General features: G+C 42.8%; 1 protein-coding gene across 1 annotated transcript in view; it reads right to left on the minus strand.

Annotated features, from left to right (window-relative positions):
- The window catches only part of LOC121434724 (ATP-dependent translocase ABCB1), a 78,096-nt gene that overhangs the window by 4,847 nt on the left and 56,592 nt on the right, over positions 1 to 16,657 (minus strand). The window contains exons 21-26 of the mRNA XM_041633644.1: positions 13,009 to 13,212; positions 8,259 to 8,359; positions 6,543 to 6,683; positions 4,364 to 4,520; positions 3,727 to 3,924; positions 1,135 to 1,341 (exon numbers count right to left, since the gene is read on the minus strand). Of these exons, the coding sequence (XP_041489578.1) occupies positions 1,135 to 1,341; positions 3,727 to 3,924; positions 4,364 to 4,520; positions 6,543 to 6,683; positions 8,259 to 8,359; positions 13,009 to 13,212 (1,008 nt within the window). The remainder of the gene's footprint in view (positions 1 to 1,134; positions 1,342 to 3,726; positions 3,925 to 4,363; positions 4,521 to 6,542; positions 6,684 to 8,258; positions 8,360 to 13,008; positions 13,213 to 16,657) is intronic.

A 16,657-nucleotide genomic window follows, 5' to 3' on the forward strand; every position in this document is an offset into this window, starting at 1 on the left:
TCGTACTTTTAATAACTTCCTCGGTGATATTAATCCACATTCAGGCTTTGAGAGTTGGTGACTCTTATATTACTGGATTCTGTACTTTGACCTCACACTGTTAATAATTCATGACTAGACAGCACTGAGGAGAGGAAGGGGCAGGCCTCTTCCCAGGCAATGTGTTTGAGGATAGCAGTTATTTGTGAGAAGACCAAAGGACAAAAGTTTAGGGAAGTGTTTGGGCCACCTTGTGTCATACTTGTCTGGCTGGTTTGAGGCTACCAAGCCTTATTTTATCATGAGCACTTCCTGTAATGACAAACATAACTAGTGAGGATATGCGAGTGTATAATATTTATGTCAGATCTAAGAAGATATACAAGAAGGTGAGAGGGTCAATTTATCTAACTTACAGGAAGAAATGAGAGAAGTCCATAAGATAATAGCCCAGGAAAGATGTTGAGAGTCAGTTCTAAGATTGTGGCTCAGGACCCTACAATGGATGGTACAGCAATTATAAATTATATAATACCACAGCCATCCCAGTGACTCAGCTCTATCCGGAGACCCTTCTTTCCGGCATGGGCAGACGTCTCTTGTCTGGCCTAACTCCATACTGTCCATGGATCACTGAGGGGAGCTACAGAATGACTGTGCCTGTTTTCTCTGCAGAAACAGTGCAGCGTCCATGGAAACTAGATGCGGTCTGTCTACCCTTTACCTGGGAGGGGATGCTCACGTGTATCCCCAGACCAGAAACTGCTGGATCCAAAGCTAAGAAACTAAAGGACTGTTCCAACGTGTATTCTCGAGCTTATGGCCCTAAGGGTTGTCCCAGTTCTCAAAGTTCCTGTCTCTTCTGCTTGAATACATCTAATATTGTGTTGCCTCCTCACAATGACAGGTAAGAGATTGGGCAAACATAACCTCTAACTCGGATAAGAAGTATGAGTAGATGTCTCTCTACTGGTAAGATATATTTTGATTTCTAATTTCTCTTTACCTTTAGGCAGCCAGACTTCTGGGTTTCTGATGACAGGCCTAGGGGTGCCTGCAATGTGCAATGCCCTGGGTTTCATCCCCAGGATGGGGAGGGGGAGCAACAAAGAACAACTGAGAGGAGCCGCTAACTGCCAGGCCCAAGGTACATACGTTAGGCAGCGACTCGATGAACTGGTGGATGTTGGCCTCCTTGGCCGCCCTCTCAATCTCATCCTGGGACACGACCCGGCTGTTGTCTCCATAGGCGATATTCTCGGCGATGCTGCAGTCAAATAGGATGGGCTCCTGGGACACAATGCCTAGGTGTGCTCGGAGCCACTGCACGTTCAGTTGCTTTGCTTCTTTGCCGTCTACAAACTGAGAGCGAGGGTTCACAGACCAACTTCAGGATCAGCACAATTCAGATTTAGACAATTAGCTACCATTATTTCATAGTACAAAACTCTTGGGTTGCTGCAAGATTAAGGAAAAGGCTTTCTGGTTGATTTTTTAGTTGACATGCAAAATAATGAGTTAATTATTATACTTTCATGTGTATGTATCAAGGTACTTTGATTTGTTTCTCACTACCTCTGCAACTTTACAGAGTGGGATAAGGTCTCACTCTGTAGCCCAGGCTGGCCTGGCACTCACACAGTGGTTCAGGCTAGCAATGACTCCATGGGAATTCTCCTGCCTCAGCCTCTCAAATACAGAGACTATAGGCATAAACTATCAACAGCCGGGCCTTACAACTCTTTACAAAAATATTTAATAATATGTTTAACAAAATAAATTGTTTATATTTGAGAATTTAATCAGAGTTTGAGAGCCAACATTTCACTAATTTTGAATGTAGTAATAGCATTATTTAGTCCTGTGTTCCAACATCAGTGATAAAACTGAAACCTGAAATCAGAACTCTCAGAAAATAGTTTATAGAAAGGGCAGTAAGGAAAGAACAGCGATCTTGTAACCAGTAAAGAATTGATGCAGTAAAGTCATGATGTGTGTGTGTGTTTATTTTTGTTTTTACACCCGAACCACACACACCCTCCCATCCACTTTTCTGCCTCCATTTCTCTACAGAAATGGGCAGGCCTCCATGGATATACACCAGCCTTGGCATATCAAGTTGCAGTGAGTCTAGGTACTTCCTCTCCTATTAAGGTCCCAAAGTAGGTAACAGAGTCAGAGACGGCACCTGTTCTGACTGTTGGGTGTCCCACAAGAAGACCATGCTACATAGCTGTAACACATATGCAGAGGGCCTACGTCCCATGCAGGCTCCCGGGTTTTCAGTTCAGTCTCTGTGAGCCCCTATGAGCCCAGCTTAGTTGGTTCTGTGGTGTCCTTGACCTGTCTGGCTCCTACAATCCTTCATCCTATCATAACTCTGTTGGAATAGAATAGAAAAGTGGCCAGCCTGGTCTACAAAGAGAATTTCAGGACAGCGAGAGCTGTTACCCAGAGAAACCCTGTTTCAAAAAAAAGCAAAGTAGGGCTGGAGAGATGGCTCAGTGGTTAAGAGCATTGCCTGCTCTTCCAAAGGTCCTGAGTTCAATTCCCAGCAACCACATGGTGGCTCACAACCATCCGTAATGAGGCCTGCAGGAAGAATACTGTATACATAATAAGCAAATAAATAAATATTAACAAAGATTTTTAAAAAAAAAAGCAAAGTAGCAGTGAATACTTATTGTGGGGAAATTGAAAGAACCATGGACAGCAGGTGAAAAAATTCTCTTTTCGTCTCAGTCACTAGTGCTGCCAAGCCCTGGTCATTGCTAATGCATCTGCGATGTTCCAAGTACTCATAGCTAAACGCATACATAGTAACAGTTCGCTGCTCTGAATTCTGTTTCTTTGGCTCTTTTCCTATTTCTCGCTCATTGTAATCATTAAAATTCATTACTCCCTGTAAGATTTCTTACTCTTGCCCAGCACCTAGGATGGTTTTCCCAAAGGCTCTCAGAGTTTTGTTGGATATGGAATCCTGATTTCTCCCTCACCATTTTAGTCGAGAAGTCAAAAGGGCATTCCTCCATACTCCTAGCCACTCTGCATCTTACTATGGGAGCCGTGTACGTTTTGTTGTGCCATGGAAGATGTCCTCTGTATGGTCAGTAGTATTGTCTTATCCTGGCCTTGAAGATGCTAGGGACTCATCTTCACCAGTCCGCTGACTGCCTCCCATTCCTGCTGCTGTGCTTCCTTGCCTCTTTTACCCTGATTTTCTTCATCCCCACATCCTTCTCTAAGCATCCTTCATCCCTGCCGACCTGTTTACACTACCAACTCTTCACTGAGAGCAGAGTGAGAGGTGGAAGTCGCCCACAAATGGCCATGTTGTATCGTGACTTCTCAGTCCTCACCTTTCCATATCCTGGGTCCTTGCAAGCCACATTTTCATTGAAATACATCCTACTCTCGACTTTCACCCCATTTCCACCTCTTGCAACTCTTTATTTTTCTGGCTACTTCAGGTCTTGCCAGCTCTTACACTGTCAGATGAAATCTCACCATGGCAAGGGAGAGAGGTGGTCAGATGTTGCTTGCAACAGAGGACAGGGGACAGCGTGTTGAGGGTAAAGCTGGGTAAACTGGCCAGTGTAGTTGGCATAGATTGGCCACCTGGGCTGTCAGATTATCTAACAAAGGCTAGGCTTAAAGGTTCAAAAAACCCGTGGCCAATGGTTAAACACTTCCAGCCATTTAGATGATTAAAAACCTGAAACGTTCTGAACACAAAAGTGTGCTCACCACTGTCCCGGCCCTGGGGTCGTAGAATCGCTCCAGCAGCTGGACCACTGTGCTCTTCCCGCAGCCGCTGCTGCCCACCAGGGCCAGCGTCTGGCCCTTCTTCACCTCCAGGCTCAGCCCCTGAAGCACTGGGATGTCGGGTCGGGTGGGATAGTTGAACATGACGTCTCTAAATTGCACATTTCCTTCCAATGTACTCTAAAATGAGAACAGTAACACACAGTTTGATCGCCACAATCTTGAAAACACAGGCTACCATGGGAACTCCTAGTTCCGGGTGTTGGAAGGGAGCTTCTGTCATAGTCAAGCTTCATTTTGATTCTGGAACTAAATCTAAAGAGGTAATGGTTTTACAGCATGAATTATCAATACAGCACTGATATACTCTCCCAGACTGGAATAGCTACATACAAAAAAGCCTATGAACTGGATTTCTATAGTATTATCTCTCTGTAATTTTGTATTATAAAAGCAATTACTATTAATACAAAGTATTAACATTTATTCAAATCAGCCCATCTAGGTCTTAGCAAAAACATCAAATTTTTAAAATTAAAGCCAATTTTACTATATTTCCCCTTTGCATCTTTTCATTGAGAAGTTAGGGCTGGATCATCCACCGAGAGGACAGACTCACCGGCTTCAGGCCTTCCGTGCTATAGCTGTCAATCTCAGGAACTTTCTCAATGATCATGATGATATGCGATGCCGACACTTTGGCTTTGGCGTAGTCAGGAGCGAATGAACTGACCTGTCCAACTGCCATGGCACCGAAGACAATAGCTGAGAATACTCTGGAAAAGAAAAGACAGGCATGTGCAGACAGTGATAGCCACAGTGTGGTCAACGTGGCACTCTGTAACCAGGGAGCCATTGCAGTTTTAAAGGTGAAATATAAAAAGCCCTTTCATTCCCTTACATGCTGTCATCGGCAGGACAGCCCCCTTCACCTCCCCTGTTACCCTCAGCTTTTTATGTGACCTTTGCTCCTTCCTTCTGAGAGTTACGAATTTGTTTATCCCTTTTTGAACCTGGGGTGGCCTTGTGCGCGGTTTCCCAGACAGGATGTGGTGGAAATCCCTGCTGCCAGCTCCAGTCCTATGACTCAGCATGTTTTCTTCCTCTATTTTTCTCTCCTTCACTGGATCTGGCTACTGAGCTCACTGCAGACAGCATCCATCACAATAGGATCTAATATGCCCTGCTCAGCTAAGGAGAACTGACCCAGAGACTCCAAGCAGAATAAATGTTTATAGTTCCATGTCACTGAAGTTTAGTTTCCGGTTATTGCACACTGTAACTGTGGCAATGCATACTGTTGCCACTATCCATTCCTAGATATCACGTGAGCCAAGCAATAAAGACAACGTTATTTCCAAATACACGGCTATGATGCCACTTTCACGAAACCACTGCATTCTTGACCTATGATGTGGGACTCATGCAAGCAACTTCAAAAATCTTGGAATAAACAATAATCAAAAGCATGATCAAATTAATGTCCCAGTTCCAGGAGTATCTGGCTTTGGTCTTTGGTCATAATCACACAAACCCCCAGGATGCATGTATGTTAGGTGAACAATTTAAATCTTGACTTAACTACAATGTATGACTAACTCAATGCTTAAGCAGGGCAGAAACGGTGTGTTAACACACTATAATACCAGGCTTATCTGTTTTGGGGTGCAATGCAAACTCTTAACAGCACTAACCATGTTGAACTATTTATTAGGGAGAAGAGTCTGGCCTGGCCTGCCGCCACTTGGAAGCTCAGGAAGTTCATCTATCATTTTGACAACCAAGCGACATATTTGGTGACATCACTAGTGCGATTTCTCTCAGGCTTCTCTTCCCATGACCAAAGTATAATGTTCAATGTATGCAGAGACACAGAAGAAAAATTCTAGTTTAGATCTTCCATTGTCATTGAAAAATTCCTTCAGCTTCTGAGGGATGAAGAGTTAGTCAGACCCCTGACCAGTAAACAAACAAGGAAAAGGGCCACTGATAAATAATAACAGTGGTAACTTCTGGATTTTCCCTTAGCCTCCTTCCCAAGACAAAAGGCTGGCAGACTTCCGTTCCTCCTGCAGGCCCCCTTCCAGCTGACCAGTGCCAGCTGGTCAGATATGGTCAAGGCTGGTCCTGGTGTGTTTAGGTAAGGCTGTGGACTTCAGCAACCCTTTGTCTAAGCTGACTAATCGGAAGTGACAAACTGTTACAAGGCCACCCATAACACTTAAAAACAAACAAACAAACAAAAACACCCAGCCCTTTTGGGGAAAGGAGGGTTTCAGCTTCTGAGTAATCTTCCCACTTTATGGGGAAACTTTCTATGCTCTCTTATTCTCTGTCTCTGTCTCTGTCTCTCTCTCTCTCTCTCTCTGTGCGCGCATGCACACGCATGTGGATGCATGCATATGTCTGTATCAGTATATCTGAATGTGTTTCTTCATCTTTAATGTTTCATGTTTAATAACAGTTGGCACATCACCCACCTCTTAGCTGCCCTGTCTGAAAGGTTCATCTCCTTGCTGAACATACATAAGACCTTTGTGCAAAGGCATGGCCTTCTGGAGAGCCCTGACTGAATCTACACGTCTAGGCACAGATCTGGAATGATCAGATATGTGTGAATCAACCAGGATAGAAGAGTGTCTGATGAAATGCAGGGTGTCCGCAGTGTCACACGGACTCTCAGGGGCAAAATGCCACTTTCTTCACCACCAGATGTTCTCCCTGATACTTCACCATACAATTTCTCAATCCCAGATTTACTTTCAGGGTTAAATTATAATTATGAGCATAATACTTACAACAGAACATTATCAAAAGTCATCAGTTCATGAGCCACCAAGTAGGCACCAAACCGGAAACATGCAGCATAGGAAAAATACATCATGGCCTGGGTGAAGGAGAACGTGATTCCAAAGATGTGGGCTTTCCTCAAAGAGTTTCTGGAAAGAAGAGAACCCAAATTCACCCCACTTCATTTCTCAGTCATTCAAGTAACTTCCTGTGGGCTGGCGGAGGGACACACAAGAGGGACAGATACAATGGATTCCATTCCTAAAGAATTGGGCTTGAGCCCTTTGACTGAACCGGTTTCGTCTCTGAGATGCAGAGGTGAATCTGTCTTTAGTGTAGGACTATTACATCTTATTGGGTTTATAACCAGACCTGTAACCCTGAGAAGAGCCTGTTTTACATTAACAAATGAATGGTCCTCCCCCCCTCCCCCTACTTGGGGATCAACACTTCTACCCAACACCCTCCAGCTGTGGGTGGCAGAGCAGCAGGCCTGTCCTTGCCTGTGGGGATCTAGAGGAGGTGTACAGCAACAAAGCAGCCAGGAAGTTTGGGGGGGGGGGGGAGCAAAAGGCACTGAAGTGCCTAGAGCCAGGGAGGCTTTACAAAGCATTAACATTCCAGGAATGTCTGAACAAGGATCTTGGGTGTGAGGTGAGGACAGGAACAGGGTGGGGATGGGCAGCCCTTTGACCTTCCTATTCTGCTAAAACCACCAACTTTCTTCTTGTCTTTGCCTCTTACTGGATTTTTTTAATTTATTTTTTTAAAAGAAAACAAACTATTGTTTTTCATTTTACATACCAATCCCAGTTCCTTTCACCTCCCACCACCACCACCACTACCCCACCCAATCCACTCCTCAGAGAGGGTAAGGCACGTTGCTTTGGGGAAGGTCCAAGACCCTCCCTACTGTATCTAGGCTGAGCAAAGTACCCATTCAAAGAGAATGAATTCTCAAAAAGCCAGTACAAGCAGTAGGGATAAATCCTGGTGCCACTGCTAGTGGTGGCCCTTCAGTTTGCCCAAGTCATACAACTGTCATTCACATTCAGAGGGTCTAGTTTGATCCTATGCTGGTTCCTTCCCTGTCCGGCTGGGGTTGGTGAGCTCCCATTAGCTCAGATAAACTGTTTCAGTGGGTCCCCATCATGGTCTTGACCTCTTTGCTCATATTCTCTTTCCTCAGAAAAAGAGGGCCTGCCATGATCATGACAAAGGTGCTTGGAAACCTTCAGAGAGGTTTAGTTCTCTCCTTGTCCTAGAGGAGGAGCTGAGACTCCGAGGCTGGGCTCGCTAGTGTCCTGGTCACCTTTCCTTCAGAGCTGTCATAGGTACTGCTGGGGTACAGGGAGAAGAGAAGGTCTCCCCAGGAAAGGAAGGAGCAGAAAGTATCCTGGAGAGGTCCCCTCAGTGTCCCACAACACCTCCATAGAGAACCCTCCCCCCAAATACGGCAAACAGCAGGGTCATCATCCCGACTGGACACCAGAGGCGTTACCCGTGGTCCTCTTCTGTCCTCCCCAGTGTCACCAGCCCTCACTGCTCTACCTCACAGATGCCCCTGCCTAAGCTCAGGTCTCTTCCTCTCTCTTGATAGTCTCAGGCGTTCCTTCTAGTACTTTCTTCTGTTCACTCTACCTTTTGGCAAAAGCGATCCTGAAAACGGAAGTCCTCACTAGAAAACCCCCCAGAGCCCTGGCCCACTCTTCAGGGCTTCTTACTTGTATGGTATCTGCAAGCTCTGAGCATACATGTCTTCAAACTTCTGCTCCCGAGTCAAAGAGACGACAGTGCGGAAGTTCTCTATGGCTTCAGTAGCGATCTGTAAAAGTTCACCCATTACCAGGCACAAAGTCAAATACAGGAAATGAATTCTACAACTAATAGCATTAACCTATTACATATGTACCATTTATCGATATATGTCCCATTTATCGATATGTGTACTATTTATTGATAGCCATCTTCTGTATGAAAAAGAATGATGACTTATGAAACTGAATTTTGCATCCTTAAGAGAGACCTAGTAATTTAGTCTGGCCCTTCATACAAAAAGAGAAGCTGGGGCACCAAAGCAAGAAGGATTTGTCTGAAGACACATGGCAGCTTTCAAACGAGTCTGTCTTCTGTGAATGTGATATTTAAAAAACAATTTATTGTTACTTTTTTAAAAATGTGATATTTATACATGACTTTTTCTCTGTGAAACTGTTACTCATGACAACTCCATAAAGCTTAAAAGATGTTCAGAGAGTGATGAAAATAATAATTACATACTAATATATTTTTCAAAGTAGCTTATACACGCTTTTCCTAAACACATATATCTTTAACAAAATGAGACTGAATTCTCCATTTTGCCTAACCAATCTCAACAATATTTTTCAAGCTCTTTCAATATACATTAATAATGAGTTGGGGTTTTGGTTTTTTGTTTTTTTGAGACAGGATTTTTCTGTGTAATAGCACTGACTGCCCTGGAACTTGCTGGCCTCAAGCTCACAGAACTCTTCCTAACTCTGCCTCAAAGTGCTAGGATTAACCACAGCAGGCTTAATAATGAGTGTTTAATGGCTACTTAACCTTGTGGGCAGTTAGTCATTACTAACAATGGCTTCAGTTCTTTTATTAAAAATAGCATTGTAATAAATATATCCTTATATATAAACATAGTGATAAGAGGTCAAAAGCAATAAATTGCCTTTTAATAAGTATCAGATTTTTTTTTCTTTTGGTTTTTGGTTTTTGGAGACAGGGTTTCTCTGTATACCAGCTTTAGCTATCCTGGAACTAGCTCTTGTAGACCAGGCTAGCTTCGAACTCACAGAGATCTGCCTGCCTCTGCCTCCCGATTGCTGAGATCAAAGGCATGCTAAATACCATCTTTTGATGAGCATGATATATAATCTTTTTCAAGAGTGTGTCTAATATTTAGTTGTGTTTTAATTGCATTTACTGCCCCAAGGCTATTTAGTTAGGAAACTATAGCTGTCACCGCTGTTTAAATTCTCTGTGAAGAGAAATGGAGACTCATCAAGAACATCTGGCAATGGGGAGGGATTTTTGCCTTCACCACCAGTGGACCTCACATCACCATGGCCTCTCATTTGCTTCTCTGAAAGGGGGATATGGACCAGAAGGTCTCTAAAGTTCTTCTAAAATGCAAGTCTGGTTCGGATTCTGTGCCTCTGTCTGGTGGTTTCACTCATCTGAACGGATCCTAGAAAAGACACATTCTAGTAACCTAGCAATTTGCTACTTAAAAGCCATCTGTGGGGATTCTCATTTACACCTCACTGAATCTTACACAAATTATCAATAATAACAGCAAATATTTCATAATAAATTAAGTCAGTTTTGAAGACCAGAACAAAAAACTACTAGGAAAAAAATGAACAAATTTCTTAAAACACTTACTTGGAAAATTAAAATATTTTTCTCTGATCTTGACCCACCAAGAAGGTAATTAGGAAGAAAATTATTTTATAAGCTTGCTCATTTCAAACATAATACATACTGACTTTAGAAAATCCCGGAAGTACTGATGGTAAGATGTTGGAAGAAATTATGAACTTCAATGAAACTCCCCAAAGACAATCTTCATTTATACATATTAGAAACATTTTGAATTATAATGGTTCCAAGAAAGAGAAGAGGTTTTCTGAATCAGTAATAATATTATAAAACATTATCGCTAGGCTGGGGAGATGGCTCAGTGGGTAAGGATGCTTGCTTTATAGTCTTGAGGACCTGAGTTTAAATTGCCACCACACACATAAAAAACACAAGGTCATGCATGCCTGTAATCTCAGGGCTGGGGCAGAGTTTGCAGTGTGAAGACAGTAGTGGCTGCACAGCACAGTCTTCTCATCCGATGCACAGTGAGACAATTAGGAAACGCCTGAAGAAGCAGCCACGTCCTGTCCTCACAACTTCAATAGAGACCCCATCATCACTAGCAAGAAGGAAGTTCAAGTTCAAAGAAGAGTAAACAGCAGTATCCTTTGAAGGGGTGGTTTACTGAGTTGTTCTGAAGACAGGAAAATGTGTGTCTCAGAAACAAACTTGTGCTTCTCTTTCTCCCCCAAATAGACTGAGGTTAAATTTGAATTCCATATTAAAATGATAAATGTGTATATTACACAAAACTGCTCAGTATCCCATGTAAATGAATTAGAACAGTATCAAACCCTAGTCATAGGCACAGCGGAGCTTATCTGCATGTTCTGACATTGCACCACAAAGACAGGCTATGAGTGGGGTCTCCCATTACCCTGATCTGCTCCGGGATTCCACACACATGCACTACCAAGTGCATGGCATGGATTCCTCAGTCAGGGCCAGTACTGAGTCAGACCACAGACAGACCCCAAGATTAGCTAGTTCCCCATGGCAGACTGATGGGACCTCTCCAGAGGGTGAACTCCATAGACCCTGGCTGGAAAAGACTAAAGCTAGTCTGAGCATTTCCATGAAAGAACCGATGGAAATAGAGCAACAGGTCTCAACATGCAGAGAAACCAAGTGTCTTTAATGTCTCTGGGACCTTCCTCACCTTTCCCATCAGTGGGGTGCCTGGCTCACAGGCACCTGGTCTGGAAACCACAGCCCTCTCACCTGCCTGAACTCCTGCTCTGTTTCTTGGTACCTGGAATGCCAGGGGTCAATCCTGTTCTGACCTCTCATTTCTGCAGAAGGCATATGCCATCTCACTATGCTCCACCATAACAGAACTTGGATTTCTAGCTAATAGGTGCACCATTGTCTGAGTTTGAATCCTGGTTCCAGGAGTGACTGGCTCTAAGGCAGCGTGTGCTGTGTGTGTGTCCCTCAGCCTCACCTGAAAAAATGAGGTAATAATAGAATATATCTGACAGAGTCCATGTAAGGAGTAAAACATTTTCCAGGGAACCAAGTGAATGACACACAAATCTTTGTTGAGCTATGAAAAAATAAAATAGCTGGGTGTGCAGAACAACGGGATGAGGGGAAAGAACACAGACGTGAGACAAAGGGAGGACACACAATAAAGAAAGCGAGGGTGGTAAAGGATCTGGGCTGTTTGCGGAGAAAGCAGCTCTGGGGCCAGAGCAGGGATATAACATGGGATGAGGTTCCAGAGGAATTCTAAACTAACTATATTAAATAATCTAAAACGGAGAGAAAAAATACACTTGGGACTTTTCCACTTTGAATCTCCCCAGTCATTCAGAATACGAGGATAGTTTTAAGCCTGGTTGAAAGGAAGACAGAAGAATAGAGGGGAATGTGTGCGGACTAATTTATGTCAACTTGACACAAGCTGGAGTGATCAGAGGGGCAGCCTCAGTAAAGGGAAAGCTTCCATATGACTGGACTGTAGGCAGGCTTGCGAGGCATCTTCTTAATTACTGATTGACAGGGGAAGCCCAGCCCATGGTGGATGGTGCCATCCCTGGGATGATGTGTCCTGGGTTCTATAAGAAAGAAGGCTGAGCCGGGCGATGGTGGCGCACGCCTTTAATCCCAGCACTCGGGAGGCAGAGGTGGGCGGATCTCTGTGAGTTCGAGACCAGCCTGGTCTAGAGAGCTAGTTCCAGGACAGGCTCCAAAGCCACAGAGAAACCCTGTCTCGAAAAACCACAAAAAAAAAAAAAAAATAAGAAAGAAGGCTGAACAATTCATAAAGAAGTAAGCCAGTAAGCAGCACCCCTCCATGGCTTCTGCATCAGCTCCTACTTCCAGTATCCTCCTTTGTTTGAGTTCCTCCTCTCAATGCTTTTCATAATGAACTGTGAGTAAAATAAATCCTTTCCTACCCAAACCGCTTTGGTCATGAGTCTTTCATCGCAGCAATAGAAACACTAGCTAAGAGAGAGAGAGGAAAGAGGTGGGAAAAAATGATATAAAGAAGAAAAGGAGTGGATGAGAAGGGAGGAATATGAAGACAAGACACTGGCCACTAGCTTCAAACAAACAAAACCCTGAAAAACAGGTGTCAGAATTTGAAACTTAAGATATGTTTCTAACTGTTCTTCAAATTCTAATCTTGAGATAAGTATAATAAATGTTGTCCAAATGGTAGCTATTAAAATACTGTCGTAGACTGAGGAGATGGCTCTGTTGGTAAAGAACTTGCCTGGCAAACACAAAGACCTGAGTGTGACATCTAGAACTTGGGTTAAAAACATCTCAGCTATGCATGGTGGCATATGCTTGTAATCCTGGTGCAGGAGGCATAGGGGTGGTCGGAGAGACCCTATCTCCAACAGCAAGAGACCATATCTCAAAATGCAAAGTGGTCCATACCTGGGAAATGATGCCCAGGGTGTCTCTGATCTCCACACAACATGCACATACATGTTCACCCACAGGAACCCCCACCCACCCACACACAGACATTGTTAGAACATACTAACAGAGAGTAACAACACATCACTGGAAAGTATATTATTTCTACTTAGGTAACCAATCATACTTAGTTTAACTGACCTTCCCAGAACCTTCTAGTTCCTTCTTATCTTTCAGTGCTTGTCCAGACAACATTTTCATCTCTACCACTCCTGCTATGGCAATGATGGGTACAATTGCTAAAAGCAGAAGAGTCAACTGCCAGCCGTAGATCAGGGATATAATAATTCCTGTGCCAAGATTTGCTATATTCTGGGTAATGATAGCGAGTCTGGATCCTGTAGCCTGAAAAAGAAGAGAAAATTAGGGACACGTTTTATATTCTAAAATATGTTCTAGTACATTTTTAAGGATAGTAACTCATCTTCATGAAAATCTTCTCACCTATGAAATAAAAGGAAAGATGATGTACTTGTAGGAAGGTTTTGGTTTCTAGAATGAAGATTTCCATGATTTAAGAATACTGAATGTAGAGCGATAATTCAAAATGCAAGTACATATTTCTATCTATTTTAATCTCTCAGTACCAAGAAAATGTTTCTGTACTGAAGCAGATGACTAAACCAAACCCAGCAATCAGAATGGTAAGAATCTGGCAATTCTATTAAACTGGTACTGGTGGTAGGTATAGCTTAGGTATAAAACTGCTTATAATTTAAGGAAGGTATGTGTCAATAAAGGTGTTCAAATATATTTGGGCCTATTTTTTCCTTTTGTTTTGTTTTGTTTTTTCGTGACAGGGTTTCTCTGTGCAGCCCTGGCTGTCCTGGAAGTCAATCTGTAGACCAGGCTGGTCTATATACTCAGAGATCCATCTGACTCTTATTTGGGCCTGTTTGGAACACTGATTTTCTTGGGGGGAAAATGAACATTTGAAAGTTAGAAACCATGGTGTAGAGGAAGCAGAACCTTTGGTAGAATACGGGGAGGGTCGTGATGCGTGGCTTTCATAACTATGTAGCAGTTTCCAGCTCTAAACCAGCAGTTAATCTAGTCAGGTAAGCACAAGTGCAAGTGGTGTAGTCTGTATCTACTCTACTTGGAAGTTCTCTGGTAACACATACAATCTCACGTCCCTGCTGTGGCTTCCACTCCCAGTTTCTCTGCAAATAGCACACATCCTTTACTAGTCCTAATTTTTTTTCCCCACTTCAGAAGCATGGCTGACTAGTCTCAGTAAAGATCGGCCCTCTCTGTCACTTTTGACAAATATCTTCCAATTCCAAAACTGAGCAGATTCTTTGATTAATAACCACAGCCTCTTCTCCATTCTGAATTCTGGCACCACCCTTCCCATATCATTTAATACCTACCTGACATAATCAGTAGATGGGACTACAACTCCCATGAGCATTTATAAATTTTTAGTAGGAAATGGAAAGCAGGCTGAAAGTGATAACATGGATAACACAGCATAATCCAGCATCTACAATCCCACACAGAAGCTACTGAAGGACTGAAGTACTCAGAACATCGACCCTGGACTCGGTAGAGACAGTAGAGACAGTTCCCTGGGCTTGTAAGTTTTTAGGCATATGCAGGCCTTGCTTTGGAACACACACACACACACACACACACACACACAAATCAAAATAGTTCCAGAGATGATAAATTCCTTGATGTATAGGCAAAGTGAACTAAATGTTTTAATCAAACAATTTTGACAATTTAAAGTATACAAAAAGTAGAAAGTAAACTTTTCATGTCTTCTTCTGTTAATATGTAAATATGGCTCTTTCATATTTTGCCCAAAGTCTTCCAGCCATATGTCCAGCTGTGATCGTTGTCTTTGCCTTTCTCTGAAGACCGGCCTATCAGGCTTCTACTCCCACCATGCCTGTCAGTCCTTGGGTCAAGCAGCAGTGCCCCGTGTACCGCCTGTCAGCTCTCTCCTTACCGCACTGTCTTGGTTTCACTTCCAGAACACCTATCTTATCTTCTCTTTTTGTTTTGTTTGTTGAGACAGGGTTTCTTTGTGTAGCCCTGGCTGTCCTGTAACTTGCTCAAACTCAAACTCTGAGATCCTCCTGCCTCTTCCTTCCCTAGTGTTGGATTAAGGCGTGTGCCACCACCACCAGTGACATAATTCTTCTATGTCCTTGTGTCCTGATAGTCTCTGCTCATCTTCAAGTCCCTGAGACTTAAGAACTCAAGACTTGCTCTTCACATGATTTATTTGCCATCTTTTCATGTCTTTAAAAGCTATCGTCTCACTGGAAAACAATCTCCAAGTGAGTATTGACAGACCAGACTTCTCTGCTAAACTCTAGACACACAAACGTCCCGTCTTACTGACATGTCCAATGGGCCATCCAATGTGAACATCACAACTAATCAAGTCACACATAAACCTCTGTTCTTCCCCAACCCTCATGCTCCAATTTCTTTAAAGAACAACTTTGTGGTTTTTTTTTTTCAGTTGTGTAGGTCAAACATTTTACCTCTCGAATCCATCATCCAATCTAATCAACAAATTCTGTAGGTTGTACCTTTAAAATATATCTGGAATCAGCTACGGCCGCTCTAGGAGACTTCTAGATGACCTCAATAGCTTCTCTCTTCCTCTTCTTGTCTCCTTTGGCTGTTAGTCACACGACAGCCACATAACTCCCACTTTTAAACCTTAACCAGTGCCTTCTTATCCAATTCCTGATGCGATGCTGACCACAAACTAGTGCTCTTCCTCACACTTCCATCTGGTGTTTTTATGCTGTGAGTTGTAGGAATGGTCTAACCTCAGGTCCTTTATCCTTACTCTTCTGATTGCAATGCTCCTTTAGAGGCAGGAATGCTTCCTTTCTTCCTTGCTTGATTATACCACATCACTGAAGGCTTTCTTCCTTAAAGGAGGCTGCCTTTGGTCCTATAGCCTCCCTCCAACCCGTACCAAGTTACCTTTTGATAATATGACCTAATGTGTAGATTCTACAAGAGCAAAACAATTGTCTGTTTAAGGAAGTTCTAAATTCATTCAGTGTCCAGTTTGTTTTCTTAAGTTTATATGCCTGTATCTATAGCATGGGTTTGTCAGTTGTTTGCTTTAAGTGAAAAGAGCTGCACAGAACAGTAATTCTTAAGATTTGTGCTGCAATTCCACAGTTATGTGTGCTTTCAAATATCATATTCAATTTCAAATGAGACCTGCAATTAGGTCCCATCTATTAGACAGAGGAATCTGTATAGTTCTGCTTTTCAGGAAGGCTGAAACAAAATGGGGACAGGGCTCAAGCCAGATTCACACAGTGGAGACCAACACCATGTTACAGACTTTTGCATGAAAACTGTAGCTAGAGGAGAACCTGTCACTTCATCCAACAATCAAAACCTCATTGTTCAACAGTTTGTATTTTCATCTACTGGGCCTGAGTTAACGGCACATTTTCAGGTCTATAATTTTCGCAAGTTTCTTTCTGCCCATGCTAATTTTAAAGTGCTTTACATTTTTTTTATGGATTTTCAGAATTTTTTTTTGTTTCCTACTGAACTGTAATATCCCCTAAGCTTAAGATAACAACTACACTATCCCTTTTCCTTCTAACATCAATTCAAACATTAATTGAGCATGGAAAACAGAGATCCTGGTAGGAATGCCAAGAATTTTTCCTTCCCTAAGTAAGTATTCTCTAGTATTCATCTATACACTATATGGTATATAATCATCTATACACTCTATGGTATATCATCTATACCCTATACAGTATATGATCCACACACAATATGGTATATGATC

This window comes from Microtus oregoni, unplaced genomic scaffold, assembly GCF_018167655.1.
Source record: "Microtus oregoni isolate MIOR12 unplaced genomic scaffold, Mior012 000044F_ref0000062, whole genome shotgun sequence".
NCBI lineage: Eukaryota > Metazoa > Chordata > Mammalia > Rodentia > Cricetidae > Microtus > Microtus oregoni.